At 42.7% G+C, this 16767-nt stretch overlaps 2 protein-coding genes across 3 annotated transcripts in view; one reads left to right on the top strand and one right to left on the bottom strand.

Annotated features, from left to right (window-relative positions):
- Positions 1 to 15442, bottom strand: part of LOC123769781 (hexokinase-1) — a 51644-nt gene extending 36202 nt beyond the window's left edge. The window contains exon 1 of the mRNA XM_069301447.1: positions 15424 to 15442. The gene's annotated coding sequence lies outside the window, so the exon portion shown is untranslated. The remainder of the gene's footprint in view (positions 1 to 15423) is intronic.
- A 9-nt stretch (positions 15443 to 15451) lies between these two features.
- LOC123769783 (PHAF1 protein CG7083) overlaps positions 15452 to 16767 on the top strand; it is a 45808-nt gene continuing 44492 nt past the window's right edge. Inside the window, exon 1 of one of the 2 annotated variants that reach the window (XM_045761035.2) lies at positions 15452 to 15943. In XM_045761035.2, the coding sequence (XP_045616991.1) occupies positions 15880 to 15943 (64 nt within the window). In that variant the 5' untranslated portion in view covers positions 15452 to 15879. The remainder of the gene's footprint in view (positions 15944 to 16767) is intronic. The other variant, XM_045761034.2, reaches the window with a different exon arrangement.

The raw sequence follows: 16767 nt of genomic DNA, 5'->3' as shown, positions 1-16767 counted from the left end.
CTGGAGTTACTGTACCTGGAGTATACCTGTTACCTGGAGTTACTATACCTGCAGTATACCTGTTACCTGGAGTTACTATACCTGGAGTATACCTGTTACCTGGAGTTACTGTACCTGCAGTATACCTGTTACCTGGAGTTACTGTACCTGTAGTATACCTGTTACCTGGAGTATACCTGTTACGGGCTATTCATGTCCGTGAATACTAAGCCACCTCTTGGGTGGCTTAATCTTCACCCATCCAAGTACTAACCAAACCCAACGTTGCTTAACTTTGCTGATCGGACGAGAAGCGGCGTTCTCAACGTGGTATGGCCGTTGGCAGTGCTTAATCTTCATCACTCAATCGAGTACACCTGCGTGGAGAGGGCTCTGAGAGTTCTTTTACTCCACAAGCCCGGTCTTGGAGGGAGGGGGAGGCTGTTACTTGGAGGCAGACTTCATACACAGACTCAAATGTAGATATGATAAAAGCCCAATTGGCTCAGAAAACTTGTATGCCAGTTGAATGATACTCGAGAGGCGAGACCAAGAGCCGAAACTCATCCCCATCCCTCCTCCCCAGGTAAGCACAATTAGGTGAGCACTAGGGGGGCCTTGTTTAAATCCATCCCTTCTTACCCATATACCTTTTATTCTTGAGACGTATTAAATTGCTTGTCTCAATAATGTTAACAGCTCCCCATTATACTTGTACACAACCCTATTTACAAACCAGTACTGCCTTATATCCCACCTATTTAGTTCCGAAATAAATTAGAAAAGGGACAAATGAAGATTAAGTTTTAGTTCGGTTAGTATGCACCCCCCCCCCCCACACACACACACATACACATACACACACACACACACACACACACACACACACACACACACACACACACACACACACACACACACATACACACACACACACACACACATACACACACACACACACACACACACACACACACACACACACATACACACACACACACACACACACACAACTGCTGGAAAGGAACAGATCAGTGGTTGCTGTGGGTATTAAGGAACAGGAAGGATCTAATAGGACAGAGTGGAGTGACAAGGACAAAGCAGCAGTGAATGAAGTACTAAAGGCACTAGACATGGAAGGGGCTGAGCATAGCATTGAGAAGGTTTTCAGGCTAGGCCGGTACAACAAAGACCGAGACCGATTGATAAAGATAGTGTTTGCAAACGAGAACACAAAGGAGAAGATCCTATCAAGGAAGAGCTCCCTGAAAAACGTGGGAAAATTAAAAAATGTATTCCTCCAAAGAGACATGACAAGGGAGGAGAGAGCCGTGGTGGCAGAAGCAAGGAAGAGGCGCAGGGCGAGAGGGGAAAACCAGGAAGTCACAGCTCCCAACCCAACACCCCCAGAGGCGAGGGGGGAACCCACAACCAGCTACCCAGTAAAGCCAGAAGGGAGGACAACCCCGCCTCCCTCCTCTGCATAGAAAACCCCCCTACCCCAAACCCTCCCTGCCCCCACTCAAATGTTCAGCAAAATCTCCCTCCCCCCACACCCAATCCCCACCCTTCTACCCCTCCCCTCCTCCCGAGTCCTCCCTCCCCCCCTTTCCTTCCCGTCCTCCCTCCCCTTTTGTAACAAACTAGGCTGTTGTAAGAATTATCCAGAGTGGTTTATCGACAAAAGAGAATGGGAAGCTGAGCCGCATGGTGACCTGACCCCCAGGGGAATTCGCGGTGGAAATAACCGACGCTTTGTTCATAACTGCGTATAATGAATCATCCTATAGTATTCAGTAATTTAGAGAAAATTAGCCTTTATTCATTTTGCATTAAAATTGTATTGTATAATAGTACTGGATACAATATCAAGAGTATTCTAATTATTGAGTTTAAGTCACCATCAGTGACGTCACGAATCAGATCTAACTTTTAAGGCGGAGTGACCGGCGGTCATAGGTCAGCAGGGTTGACATGTCTAGTATTTCTCAAAGTTCAATTAACCATTCTGGGGATCGGGAACAGCTCTGCCGTTAGATGTTTGTAATTTAATTCAGTAAAATAATTCAACCAGTCTGGATCAATTAAGTACAACAGAGGTTAATTGTTATAACTTAAACCTTGCTAGTAACTGGGTAGGACTTTGACTAGGCGGAAGGATACAATACTCTGTCTGGGGTAGTCCAGACAAGGAAAAAATCAGTGTGATCTGCCGAGCAGCTGGGAGAGGTCAAAACATCTTACCTCTCCCTAAGACCAGCCCCAACACCGAGAGCTGGGAAACATAGAGGTATAGTTGCTATGGTTATGTATAGAAATAGTCTTCTCATTTGCCATTCAGGTCAAGTAGGGAGTGTTAAAGTGATAGGGAGTGAACACATTTAGATTTTGTTTTAGTTTTCTTTTAATAAATTAAATTTGTTATTAATTTGCATTTTATTGTTTCCATTTGGTTATGTGTAAACTTGTCCTGGTCACGTGGTCCACACGAGGCAGAGTTGCATTGGGCGCCGATTCTAACATCGGATCGGAATTCATCATCCCCATCTAATTAATTCCACACTCAAGTTTCCGAGGTTATAAACTACTAGTGGGGATCAAGCCCCAAGGTTGATTAATTAGCGTGATCGATCCAGACCTCGATCATTGCTCTGTAGAGCTGGTCTGGTGGTGGCAGCATAGAGGCGACTCTAGGGTTTTGATCAGAGCTTAGGTCACGTCATACTGGGTGTAGAATCCTAAGTCGGTCAATCGTCTTAGGACCATGTGGCGTGGAGTTGGCTTTGGTAAAAGTTTTGGAGTCCCTTGGTAGAGAATAATAAGTAAGAATACGGGTAGAGGGAGTAGAAGGAAGTAAAGAGAGAGGACCTCGAACCCGTGTTACACTTTCACCCCATACCCTCCCTGTCCCTCCCCCTTCACTGGATCCCCCGCACCTCATCCCAGTATCCTCTGAGACCCTGTTATCCACCTCACAGGTCCTCACACCCATGGAACAGCCTCCCCCACCAGCAGAACACTCACCAAGGAGGCGATTTGAGAAGGGACAGAAGAAAGTGAGCCTCAAAGCGATGTACACAAACATAGATGGAATTACAAATAAAGCAAATGAGCTTGGAGAACTGGTACTAGAGGAAAACCCAGACATAATAGCCCTCACAGAAACAAAGATCACGAAAACGATAACAAATGCAGTGTTCCCACAGGACTATTATGTTATGAGGAAAGAGAGGGAAGGAAGAGGTGGGGGTGGTGTAGCTCTGCTGGTAAGACAAGGCTGGGATTTTGAGGAGATGGATATTCAGGGCTGTGAAGGTTTTAGTGACTACATAGCAGGTACTGTAACAAATGGAGGGAAAAAAATTATAGTCGCAGTCATATATAATCCACCACCAAATGACAGAAGACCTAGACAGGAATATGATAGAAACAACATGGCCACCATTAACATAATAGAAAGAGCAGCTTCTGTTGCTAGCAGGAATGGATCTGGACTACTAATTATGGGAGACTTCAACCATGGGAAGATAGATTGGAAGAACAGAGACCCGCATGGAGGACCAGAAACATGGAGAGCTAAGCTGCTGGACGTGGCAACAAGAAACTTTCTAAGCCAGCACACCAAAGAACCAACAAGAATGAGAGGAGAAGATGAACCAGCAATGCTTGATTTGATATTTACCCTAAATGAATGGGATATAAGGGAAGTTAAGATGGAAGCGCCCTTGGGAATGAGTGATCACAGTGTATTGAACTTTGAGTACCTGGTAGAGCTAGGACTTATCTCCCCCCAAAAAGAACTAGGAATCAAAAGGCTGGCATACCGAAAGGGGAATTATGAACAGATGAGAAGTTTCCTAAGTGAAATACCTTGGGACACAGACCTCAGAGACAAGTCTGTACAGGGTATGATGGACTATGTTACCCAAAAGTGTCAGGAGGCAGTAAACAGGTTCATCCCGGCCCAAAGGGAAAAATCCGAGAAGCAACAGAAGAATCCATGGTATAATAGGGCATGTATGGAAGCGAAGAAACTGAACAAAAAGGCGTGGAGGAACTTCCGGAATAACAGAACACCAGAAAGCAGAGAGAGATACCAGAGAACCAGGAATGAGTACGTCAGGGTGAGAAGAGAAGCAGAGAAAAATTTTGAAAATGATATAGCAAACAAAGCCAAGACCGAACCAAAGCTACTCCACAGTCACATCAGAAGGAAAACAACAGTGAAAGAACAGGTATTGAAACTTAGAACAGGCGAGGACAGGTATACAGAGAATGACAGAGAGGTGTGTGAGGAACTCAACAAGAGGTTCCAGGAGGTCTTCACAATAGAACAGGGTGAGGTCACTGTGCTAGGAGAAAGGGAGGTAAACCAGGCGGCCTTGGAGGAGTTCGAAATTACGAGAGAGGAGGTCAAGAGACACCTGCTGGATCTGGATGTTAGAAAGGCTGTTGGTCCAGATGGGATCTCACCATGGGTACTGAAAGAGTGTGCAGAGGCACTTTGCCTGCCACTCTCCATAGTGTATAGTAAGTCACTAGAGACGGGAGACCTACCAGAAATATGGAAGACGGCGAATGTGGTCCCAATATACAAAAAGGGCGACAGACAAGAGGCACTGAACTACAGGCCAGTGTCCTTGACTTGTATACCATGCAAGGTGATGGAGAAGATCGTGAGAAAAAACCTGGTAACACATCTGGAGAGAAGGGACTTCGTGACAAATCGCCAACATGGATTCAGGGAGGGTAAATCTTGCCTTACAGGCTTGATAGAATTCTACGATCAGGTGACACAGATTAAGCAAGAAAGAGAGGGCTGGGCGGACTGCATTTTCTTGGATTGTCGGAAAGCCTTTGACACAGTACCGCATAAGAGGCTGGTACATAAGCTGGAGAGACAGGCAGGTGTAGCTGGTAAGGTGCTCCAGTGGATAAGGGAGTATCTAAGCAATAGGAAGCAGAGAGTTACGGTGAGGGGTGAGACCTCCGATTGGCGTGAAGTCACCAGTGGAGTCCCACAGGGCTCTGTACTCGGTCCTATCTTGTTTCTGATATATGTAAATGATCTCCCGGAGGGTATCGATTCATTTCTCTCAATGTTTGCGGACGATGCTAAAATTATGAGAAGGATTAAAACAGAAGAGGACTGTTTGAGGCTTCAAGAAGACCTAGACAAGCTGAAGGAATGGTCGAACAAATGGTTGTTAGAGTTTAACCCAACCAAATGTAATGTAATGAAGATAGGTGTAGGGAGCAGGAGGCCAGATACAAGGTATCATCTGGGAGAGGAAATTCTTCAGGAGTCAGAGAAGGAAAAAGACTTGGGGGTTGATATCACGCCAGATCTGTCTCCTGCAGCACATATCAAGCGGATAACATCAGCGGCATATGCCAGGCTGGCCAACATACGAACGGCATTCAGAAACTTGTGTAAAGAATCATTCAGAACTTTGTATACCACATATGTCAGGCCAATCCTGGAGTATGCAGCCCCAGCATGGAGTCCATATCTAGTCAAGGATAAGACTAAACTGGAAAAGGTTCAAAGGTTTGCCACCAGACTAGTACCCGAGCTGAGAGGTATGAGCTACGAGGAGAGACTACGGGAATTAAACCTCACTTCGCTGGAAGACAGAAGAGTTAGGGGGGACATGATCACCACATTCAAGATTCTGAAGGGGATTGATAGGGTAGATAAAGACAGTCTATTTAACACAAGGGGCACACGTACTAGGGGACACAGGTGGAAACTGAGTGCCCAAATGAGCCACAGAGATATTAGAAAGAACTTTTTTAGTGTCAGAGTGGTTGACAAATGGAATGCATTAGGAAGTGATGTGGTGGAGGCTGACTCCATACACAGTTTCAAGTGTAGATATGACAGAGCCCGATAGGCTCAGGAATCTGTACACCTGTTGATTGACGGTTGAGAGGCGGGACCAAAGAGCCAGAGCTCAACCCCCGCAAACACAACTAGGTGAGTACAACTAGGTGAGTACACACACACACACACACACACGCACACACACATACACACACACACACACACACACACACACACACACACACACACACTGTGCCTTACGACACTAGAAAGAAGAAGGGAGCGGGGGGACATGATAGGAACGTATAAGATACTCAGAGGGATTGACAGAGTGGACATAGACGAAATGTTCACACGGAATAGTAACAGAACGAGAGGACATGGATGGAAGCTTGAAACTCAGATGAGTCACAGAGATGTTAGGAAGTTTTCTTTTAGCGTGAGAGTAGTGGGGAAATGGAATGCACTTCAGGAACAGGTTGTGGAAGCAAATACTATTCTTAATTTTAAAAGCAGGTATGATAGGGAAATGGGACAAGAGTCATTGCTGTAAACAACCGATGCTCGAAAGGCGGGATCCAAGAGTCAATGCTCGATCCTGCAGACACAACTAGGTGAGCACACACACACGCACACACACACACACACACACACACACACACACACACACACACACACACACACACACACACACACACACACACACATATACACACACACACACACACACACACACACACACACACACACACACACACACACATACCCATCATATGAGCGGCAGTGGAAAAAGGCTAGAGGCACATAATGATCTCAGCATCTGACAAATAAAGCACAAAATAGCAAAAATATTATTTTACACAATGGTTTCTACTCAAATAAAAGTGATAAATGGCAACACGGCTCTGGTTGATACCTGGTTACCTGGTTGATGGGGTTCTGGGAGTTCTTCTACTCCCCAAGCCCGGCCCGAGGCCAGGCTCGACTTGTGAGAGTTTGGTCCACCAGGCTGTTGCTAGGAGCGGCCCGCGGGCCCACATACCCACCACAGCCCGGCTGATCCGGAACTTCTCTTAGAAAACGGTCCAGTTTTCTCTTGAAGATGTCCACGGTTGTTCCAGCAATATTTCTTATAGTCTCTGCACAAATCCGCGGTAAATTCCGGCAATATTGAATCAACTTTTAGTTGACCAGACCACACACTAGAAGGTGAAGGGACGACGACGTTTCGGTCCGTCCTGGACCATTCTCAAGTCGATTGAGACTTGATTGAGACTCTCACAATCGACTTGAGAATGGTCCAGGACGGACCGAAACGTCGTCGTCCCTTCACCTTCTAGTGTGTGTGGTCTGGTCAACATACTTCAGCCACGTTATTGTGACTCATCGCCTGAATTAACTTTCAGTGTTCGCCACGTCATCTATATACCCCACAGGCAACTCAACACCAGCACCTGTTGATAGCTTCGAAATCCATCTATTTTTAACGAGACAGGCAGCAGATGTAAACAAACTATTTTCATATTAACTTGATTAGGCTTTTGACGGATAATAGCCTCGTCTCCGTGGCCCAGACACTGGCCCTAAGGAATCTAAACTTCCACTTGCAGGAAATCTATACTGACAATAAAGGTTATGTTGATGCTTATGCGGAACAAAAATCGGGGGCGGAATTTTGAGAACCCAATGAATGGTTAGACATAAAAGTTGTATTTTTTTTTAACTTTACAAAAAACAGGAAGTATATTGTATGAATGAGGAAGTTGTTGGGGGGCTTTCTCCTCGCGTGATAATTTATTTAAAACATGTTTGCTGATGTAGAGAATGTCAAAATAACGTTGCTGAAACAAATAACTCAACCTTACACCTCTTTTCCCCTCTCAGCTTCACCCAGCTTGAACAAATCCACAACGGCCGTGATGAGGGTTCGAACCTACGTCCGGGATGATGCCAGACGCGCCTTAGTCGACTGCACCACGACATGGTCACAAGAATTGCAACCGGGAGTGCAACTGCCCTCACACGGATCCTGCAGCCTCTCAAGAGACACAAACCGGAGCTTTACACAATTCCCGCCATGCACCCGGGCTCTGTCAACCAGATGTTTTACCTCTTCGTCCTTACTTCATTACGCACATAAATCACAATAGCGTGATACATCAAATGAACAAATCCACAAGGACCGTGATGAGGGTTCGAACCTACGTCCGGGATGATGCCAGACGCGCTTTAGTCGATTGCGTCACATGATCAAAAGAATTACAACCTATCAAAGAGTAGCACCCCCGGTTGCAATTCTTTTGACCATGTTATGGCGCAATCGACTAAGGCTTGCCTGGGATCATCCCGGACGTAGGTTCGAACCCTCAACACGGCCCTTGTGGATTTGTTCATTTGATGTATCACACTATTGTGATTTCTGTGTGTATTCACCCAAATTCTTGCCTCTTTTTCCCTCTCACCTTCCCTCTTGGTTTGTACTGACTCTCTCCCTCTCTTCCTTGTCACGCCTTAATAAGGATCCAGTACAGAAGAGATACGGGCTCACCATAGTCCGTGCTACATGGACACTTCGTTCTGAGTAGCTAAATCGGTAACAACAACAACAACAGAAGAGAGCATTTTACGGGCTATTCGTGCCCGTGCCACCTCTTAGGTGGCTTCATCAATCAACCAAGAGAGCACTGTTTGTGTCCGTACACTTAATACTTGAATGACATGAACACAAAAGAAGTGTTAAGTCTGCAGACACAAACAATGCTGTCTTGTGTTATGTTGGGGGACACTAAATCACCCTTCAGAATAGTCTTCTAAAATATTCTGCCTCTACTCTTCACAGACGCCGTCTTGTCGAATCGCTCTGATACACAACATGTCCAACATGAACCTTAGTCCTGGCTGTATTGCTGCTGATTCTTCCCTTTCACAGTATATTCTTAAATGTTCTAACCTTCTAAAAGAAGTTATCCGACTTAGTTTTGGTCCCTCTAAGAGGCAACAGGGGATAAGAGGACACAGTTGGAGGCTGGAAGCGCAAATGAGCCGAAGGGACGGACGTAAGACCCTTTTTATATTCGATCATTTGTTGCCTTGTTAATTACCCTGTACGGGTAGTTAACAGGGGAAATGCTCTAAAAGAGGTAGTTGTTGAAGTCACCTCCATCCACATCTTTAAGGCCCGATTCGACAAAGAATTTGAAAGTTCAGAGTAGTTTGGTTTATAATGTAACAAGTACAACGCTAGTAGGCAGGGCATAAGGAGCTATAAATATTCAAGAATATTGTTTTAGTTACTTCTGAAGTGGGAATAATTTACACTAAGGTTACTGTTTTTTAAGTATCCAACATACTTGGATCCTGAATTTCTTCATCTAAACAAAAAAGTGCTGTGTAGGCTAAGAGAAACATTGTACGTGGTGAAAAACAAAGCCAGATTGTTGCCTTGTTAAAGGGTGAGGCTCCAGAAAGACTTTTTGAGCAAGGACTAAGATACAGGAAAGTGGAAAAATATATTGAGCTCACACCATGCATGGAATGTTCTTGTAAGGGATATATAGCTTGGAAATGCCAGTTTGACCTCAGAAATTGAAATTGAAATAAGTTTATTGAAATAAGTTTATACTACCTCATACACCCAAAGGGATGAGGTAGCTCAAGCTGTTCTCACCCCGTTCAGTACATCGTGTTAATACATACACAGACACACATCACAAACAATAAACATATTACCAAACATTCTGAGAGATAAACATATACATTTCCTTTGACCTCAGATGTCGGTACTGTGGCAAGAAGCATGACTCGCAGCAGTGTAGACAGATTGACAAAGGAGAAAAATTCTTGCTATCTTGCTACAGTTGTCGAGGCATCCACAATGCTGGTTCGTCTCTATGTCCCATTAAAAAAAAAACGGGACAGTACGTCACTTTCGTGAGCCGATTTCATTTCAAATTACGTCCCATTTTTGACCATAGCACGCATACAAGCGAAAAGCGACGTTATTTTTAAGAGGACGGGTTGTCCATGAAGCCTCGTGTGAGAGATTCACAGCCCGCACCCGCCAGCAGGGTACAGAAAGTTCAGAAGGAAGGGAAGATCGTATAGCAGGAACAAGAGAGGAACAGTGGAGAGACAACGATAATCCTTATGACCAACGTGGCCTTGGAGGCCAATTGGAAGCCTGGTCGACGACCGGGCCGCGGGGACGCTAAGCCCCGGAAGCACCTCAACGTAACGTCACAGCACCACCAACAACAACGTTCAACGGTACTTCAACAACAAGTACCCGTGACCTGACTGCCTCCAGCCGTGACCTGACTGCCTCCAGCCGTGACCTGACTGCCTCCAGCCGTGACCTTGCCTCCAGCGGTGACCGGGTGTGCCGCAGTGGTGCCACATTGACCTTATAGTTGCCATTAACGCTTCCTCCCGGGTAATGTCTATACAAGCAATCCATCCTCATGAAATGATAGTACGTAACTGTTTGGCGGAAAGTACCAATATGCAGTGATGGACCACCAGTAAACCACTTATAGACGAGTAAATATTACGCGTGAAAAAATTTGTCTGTTCGATATTATAAAGCTAAACACAGCAGGATTTTACCTCAGTTTATGGGACTATTTTCAGTCACAAGCACTATACCCCTGAAACCTTACATGCAGTGATAATATTAATACAATCCTTAAATCATGTAGTGTTAATCTATGAAATAAAATATACTGATCGGAAACCCGTATCAGCCACTGAACAAAATATTGGGTTACTTTAATTACAAATTCGCTACTTTCACAGCAGTTCAGATCTGGCAACCCTGGCCACCGCCTGTCCTCTCCAGCCTCGCCTTACACCACATATCTTATCCCGTCTCGTCTTATCCCGCCTCGTCTTATCCCGTCTCGTCTTATCCCGTCGAGGGGGGGCGAGGGGGAGGGTAGAAATAGCCTAAGCTACTCTATCCCTTTGAGATGTATTTTAATACTAATTTTGAATAAGCAGTGCGTTAACATTGATGACTGCCTTGAGGCCTGGTTAATGTGTGGGGTGCTCAGTTGACCTTTCGGGAAATGCTTATTGATTTAAAATTCTGATATTCAAGTGTATTGAGATTATAAAATACATCCCAAAAAGGATAGAGTAGCTTAGGCTATTTCTACACTCCTCTATTAAAGGTTGCCCAAAGGCCTCAAAAATCCATACAGTACACAAATTATAATCAATCGTAATTTACATTACAATTACATACATTAATTAATTCGCAGTAACATTAGAATTAATTAATTAATTAATTCCAACATGTTACTGCGTACGGGCGTAGCGTCATATCTCGAGTGTTTGCTCAATTCACTGCGGCAATCCGACTCGCTGATAAGCACAGCACCGGTGATGCCAGAGTCACGGGGTCCCTGACCTATGTGGCTCCTGTTGCATGATCTACGTTCTCGGCTCATACTCATACCCGAAGGACCTGAGTTCAAACTCCGAGCCGGACAAAAAAGGTTGGGAAAAACGGTTCTTTTCACCTCTGGTCACCTGGTAGTAAAATAGGTACCCTCTTGTGAGGTCGCACCCTGAGGAAGGTCAGCTGTTGGGCTAGGGCAGTGGTTCTTAATAACCCGTGGGTCGCGACCCACATTAATAAGGGGCTATTTGGGTATCAGAAAAGGACCCTGGCCTATGGGGATCTCGATAAACTCTAAAAGTTCAGGCTTCCTGTCCCCGACAGCGGGAAGTATAACGTAGATGGGGACGCAAAAATATGTCAAATAGTTTTAAATATTAGGTTCAAGTTAAAGGTTTTTGATAATTTATAGTATTCAGCCAGTACAGTATATGAAAATGCCAACCAAAAAATTAGAGTAACTACAGTTACTGTGTATGGAAATACAAAATATGGATTGCTGACCCTGATAGTACATGTTTTGCCGTAATAATTTTGTAACGGCCGAAGGAAGAAGGCAACACACAACCTTTCCTAAACATAGAACATAAGAACATAACATAGGAATGAGGGTAATTGCAGAGGGCTTATTGGCCCATACAAGACAGCTCCTATTTATATCCACCCAATCTCATTCGTATATGTCGAACCTACGCTTGAAACAATCAAGAGATCCTACTTCTATTATGTTACGCTGTAATTGGTTCCACAAATCAACAACCCTGTCACCGAACCAGTATTTACCCAGGTCTCTCCTAAATCTAAACTTATCCAATTTATAACTATTGTTTCGTGTTCTATTTTATGTTGATACGTTTAATACCCTATAATATTCCCTTTGTTATATCTATCTCCACTGTGCCTTCTTTCACCAACTTCGAGGTCAACTACGGAGCTCACAGTTCCTGCGACGGCGCTGGAACCAATCCTATTGGCGTTTGCCTTTCCATTGGAGACGTTCGGAGCCGTAGAGAGGGGAGGACCTGCTGCATGGGTAACAGCCTCTCCTCCGTATTCTTCTCCTTACCTGGCTTTGCGCCCTGGAGAGGCCACTCCAGACCGACAACGAAAGCGCAAGTCCATGGTCTCCTGAGACTGATGGATGCCTACTATGTATGCAATCTCAACACCATCTAGCTCGTATCATGTAACTATCTTCATTACCTAGCCTCAAAACCTTATATTTGTCAGCATAGAATAGCATACGTATGCTTAATACAGCCTATCCTCCCAAAATGAAAGTACTTATAGTAACGATGTGGTGGAAGGTACAAATATGTCATAACGGATTTCCTCACAGTAGATTTTTTGTAGTATTAAATTTGAACAATCTGGAAAACTGTTTATAATTATGTTGCTAATGAAACCTAACCCTTTTAGGCCTAATGCACGCGATCTGATGACTAATATTACACATATATATGTGCTATACTAGGCCTAGGGATAATGAAGTTTAATTTTAGCTATATTTTTTCGAACTCTAAAAAAAAAATTGTACAAAAAGTGGTTTACTGGGGCTCAATTACGAGAATTCTGGGTCCGAATCCCGGGCAGGACAGAAATAGTTGGGCACATTTCCTTTCACCTAATGTACCTGTTCACCTAGCACTAAGTAGGTACTCAGGACTTAGCTTGTTGTGGGGTTGCATCCTGGGTGGGGTCAGTAATTCGACCTTGGAGGGGGGAGGGGGGGGGGGGAAGTGACCTCGATATAAGCTTCCAATCGCCCTCTTCTCTTCTCTTATCTCCCCCTCACTTCTCCTTTTTTCTCCTCCTCCTCGATCTTCCCCTCCTCTATCTCTTTCTCTAAGTTTGTCTCCCTCAGAAGATGATATACCGTAACCCAAATGAATTCACATTCATCGTTTTTAATGAACCATGAAAATGTGGCTTGGGTAAACAACAGGAGTAAGCATCAATACTCTACGGAAAACAAACCCTAATTTTATTTCAGATCATGAAAATCACAGGGAAAAGGGGGGGGGTGCTTAAGGTGCCAATATTTCATTAATGGCGGAGCTTGGGACGACCCCAACTGGCTTATGACACTCATATACACCCCTTGTTTTGTGTTGGAGAATTGGGTGAGGTTAGCCCAAAGCATCTGAGATTTTTGGACGGATAGACAGACATTGTATTTAATAGTTATATATTAGTAAATCTATTATAATAGTTATAGGTTAAAAAGGTAAACCCCAAAATTTGTTTAGCTAAGCAATTCAGCACTAATGAGCCAGTTATATAATTTGTTAGCGAAAATAAACCAATAGTATCTTCACAGTTTACCAAACTACCAATCACCGTGGCTCAAGAGACCCTAACATAAAGATCGATTGGGATTTTATTAGTCAAGCCAGGTATATATGACAGTTATATAAGTTACAATTAATATCACATGTTTGCTAAAGCATGCATCAATCGTTCTTTATTATTTGTACTATGAATGCCATAATTAACAAGTTATAGTTTTAAATTTTCTCACCATAAGATTTCACTATACAAATCCCCAGACGTAAATTTTTACAAAATATCTTTGTAATACTATAGGTATAACCTGCTTTATATATATATATATATATATATATATATATATATATATATATATATATATTGTGACGATAATCTCTTTCAAGAGAGATTGAGCCTGCTCTTCCCTACACATTTACGTCATTCAAGTACAAGATACTATATTGAAGATACGTCCACCAGTATCGCCAAACGTTTTGCCAAGGAAGCAAAGCGTACCTTGCACCACCAGACACACCGGCTCCCGCCCGCCGTCAAACCAGCAAACTACTCATTCTCCGCCTGCCTGTTCCTGATTGGCTGGTGTGTCGCCGCACCTGCACTTACGCCACTACCTGAGTCGACGTCTGGGCCAGCAGCACGCCGTACTCCTCAGAATATCCCTGTGCTCCTTGGAGTTGAAATCTCTCTATAGTAGACTAAGCTCTGGCTGTCGTGTACTAAGGGAGGTGGCAGCTTGAAGCCAGTATTCTCAGCACCTGATTTTGATTTATATTAATATCACTATAACCTGCACTTTATTGTCTTAGAGTAAATTTTTACTGACATTAATTATTCATGTTGTTTTGTTTGTTGACTTGTTATGAATTTTACGTAAGCCAAGAGATTGTCTTTATTCATATATTGTTTTCTAGAGTAATTAAAATTTCATTGTTTATACTTTGTGTTTTGTGTGTCTTCCCATTACCTTACCACAGACAAAAGAGCAAACGATCATCTTTTTTTTTTTATGTGACGAGGCCCTGCCCCCAGCTATTGAAACAGTCGAACACCAACGCTTTACCGTCACAAAAAAAATATATATATATATATATATATATATATATATATATATATATATATATATATATACACACACAGGGAATACTGTGGTTCATTTCCTGAGCCCATTATGTGACTCTGTAATCCTTACCACTCACAAGTGGGACATGAGGCACTCAATAATTGAACTAAACTTAAAAGATTAACTAAACAAAAGTAATTTTCTAGGTGGCGCGAATAAATATACACATGAACAACAAATATTAAATATGACATTAAGACTACTTTGCGGATCATTATGCATGCAATCAAAAGGCATCTGTATTTTTAATTAAGTGTAAAGTCAAGCCACGTAGAACTTATTAAAAGAAAAAAAAAAGATGTTTAGTAGGACGTCGACACGAATCGACCTCTGTGTGATCTTTTGTCATTGACAAACTTATTCTCAGAAATGGGTGCCAGCCATTCCTATATCAGTTTAATCTTTATATCTTGAGAATACGTAATTAGCACTTGTATTTGATTGTAGCATTAATAACCCCAAATATCTGATTTCGAACCAAACATCAATTAATGTTGGACACGTCAGTTTTAAAACCTACGAACGCCTGTTCATAAAAGACGCCATACCACTTGACGCCCAATCACATTATCTACTTTGCTTCGGTCAAGCACATGGTTAATTACGCATCGAAGAAACTTGGCCTCATTATATATTCGCTTTCTGTGAAATATAGCTAGTTCCAATATGGGTGGGGTACGTCAGTTGGCTCCTCCCCTCACATCCTTGAAGGAGTGAAAACGGGAAGTTCAAATATTTCACCTCAAATTTTCCCTTAGGATTGCAGCCCCTCATATTCTACAAACATAACGCACAAGGACCACTTACTGTAACGTACAATTAACCGCATGGCCATCCAGTTAGCAGCAGATGAGTATGACACTCAAATGAAGTAAAAACACCTTGAACTCTGAGCATGTTTGCGCATGCGCCTGATCAGCTGTTAGAGTATAGACGTGTGAACCTCTTCGACCATAACACACTGTATTGACTCCTAGTGTACTGGAATCGAGTTCGAATTGATTTAAAAAGTCGGAGAAAGCAAGTGAATGATAGAAAAGGTTTCTAAATATATTATTGTCTATTTCGGGCCCTCTATAAATAATGAATTCGCGCTGAAGTCTTATTTGTTTTAGTTTCTTTATGTTGTTAAATTGAGAAGAGATGAGGCAGGCCAGAATAAAGGACGCACAACAGTTCTAATACGTAAATCATGAGAAGAACACCTTAACTGTAATGAAGACGCTTCAAACATTGTAACGAAGGCTGTGTGAGGTGTACAGTATGTTGGAGCTAGAAGTTTACCCAGAACAGTCACTGACCTCGGAAAAATGGGATTTCGTTTTAGGTAAGTGGTCTTATCCGAAATCACTAGCATCGTATTCATTGTTTACGACTTGTGAGGCTATTGTGCATCTTGAGATGAAAATATTATTTGTATAATTCAATGGCTAACTTCAATAATTCAGTGTGCTGGCATAGTTAATTTGCTAGTGGTTATGTAATGGATTATTACCTGGAACAACAAATTTATTATAATTGCTCATTAGTTTGTGATTAGCTTTACAGTATTGTTGTCTTGTTCGATATGCTGATTAGTTGATTTGCCACAGTGCAGATTATAATAAAAACTGATGATTTTATCACTGACAATGGGAAACCAAACTATATATTTTATACTTAAAATATATATATTCTGTATTTATATGTGTGTAAATCACGAAAATTAACATGGGATGAAAAATGTGACAGTGTCAAACCACGGATAATGAATTGAAACAGGAATTTCCTTAAGTACTTTCGTATATTAATTAATACATCTTCAGAAGCAATGATTTACATGATTTACATGTTACAGTATTGGACATATATATAGGGAGGAGAGAGAGGGGAAGTGAGGTACAATGAAAAATGAATGGGAATTAGGTGGATACAAATAAGAGCCGCATAAGAATTGCAGAAGGCTTATTGGCCCATGCGAAGCAGCTGCTATTTATCCCCACCAATAGGCCCACACATGGATAATAATAGCATAAGATAGTAAATATTTACAATGAATTAGTGAGACAAATGTGTATCGATGATTCTACTCAAATCGCCCTTTAATTGATCTATCAAAAATGGATCTAAGTTATATAAACCACTGCTAATGTTCAAATTACATTCTTTTGT

This window comes from Procambarus clarkii, chromosome 45, assembly GCF_040958095.1.
Source record: "Procambarus clarkii isolate CNS0578487 chromosome 45, FALCON_Pclarkii_2.0, whole genome shotgun sequence".
NCBI lineage: Eukaryota > Metazoa > Arthropoda > Malacostraca > Decapoda > Cambaridae > Procambarus > Procambarus clarkii.
The sequence above is the reverse complement of the archived record's forward strand: the minus strand, read 5'-3'. Positions and strand labels throughout refer to the sequence as shown.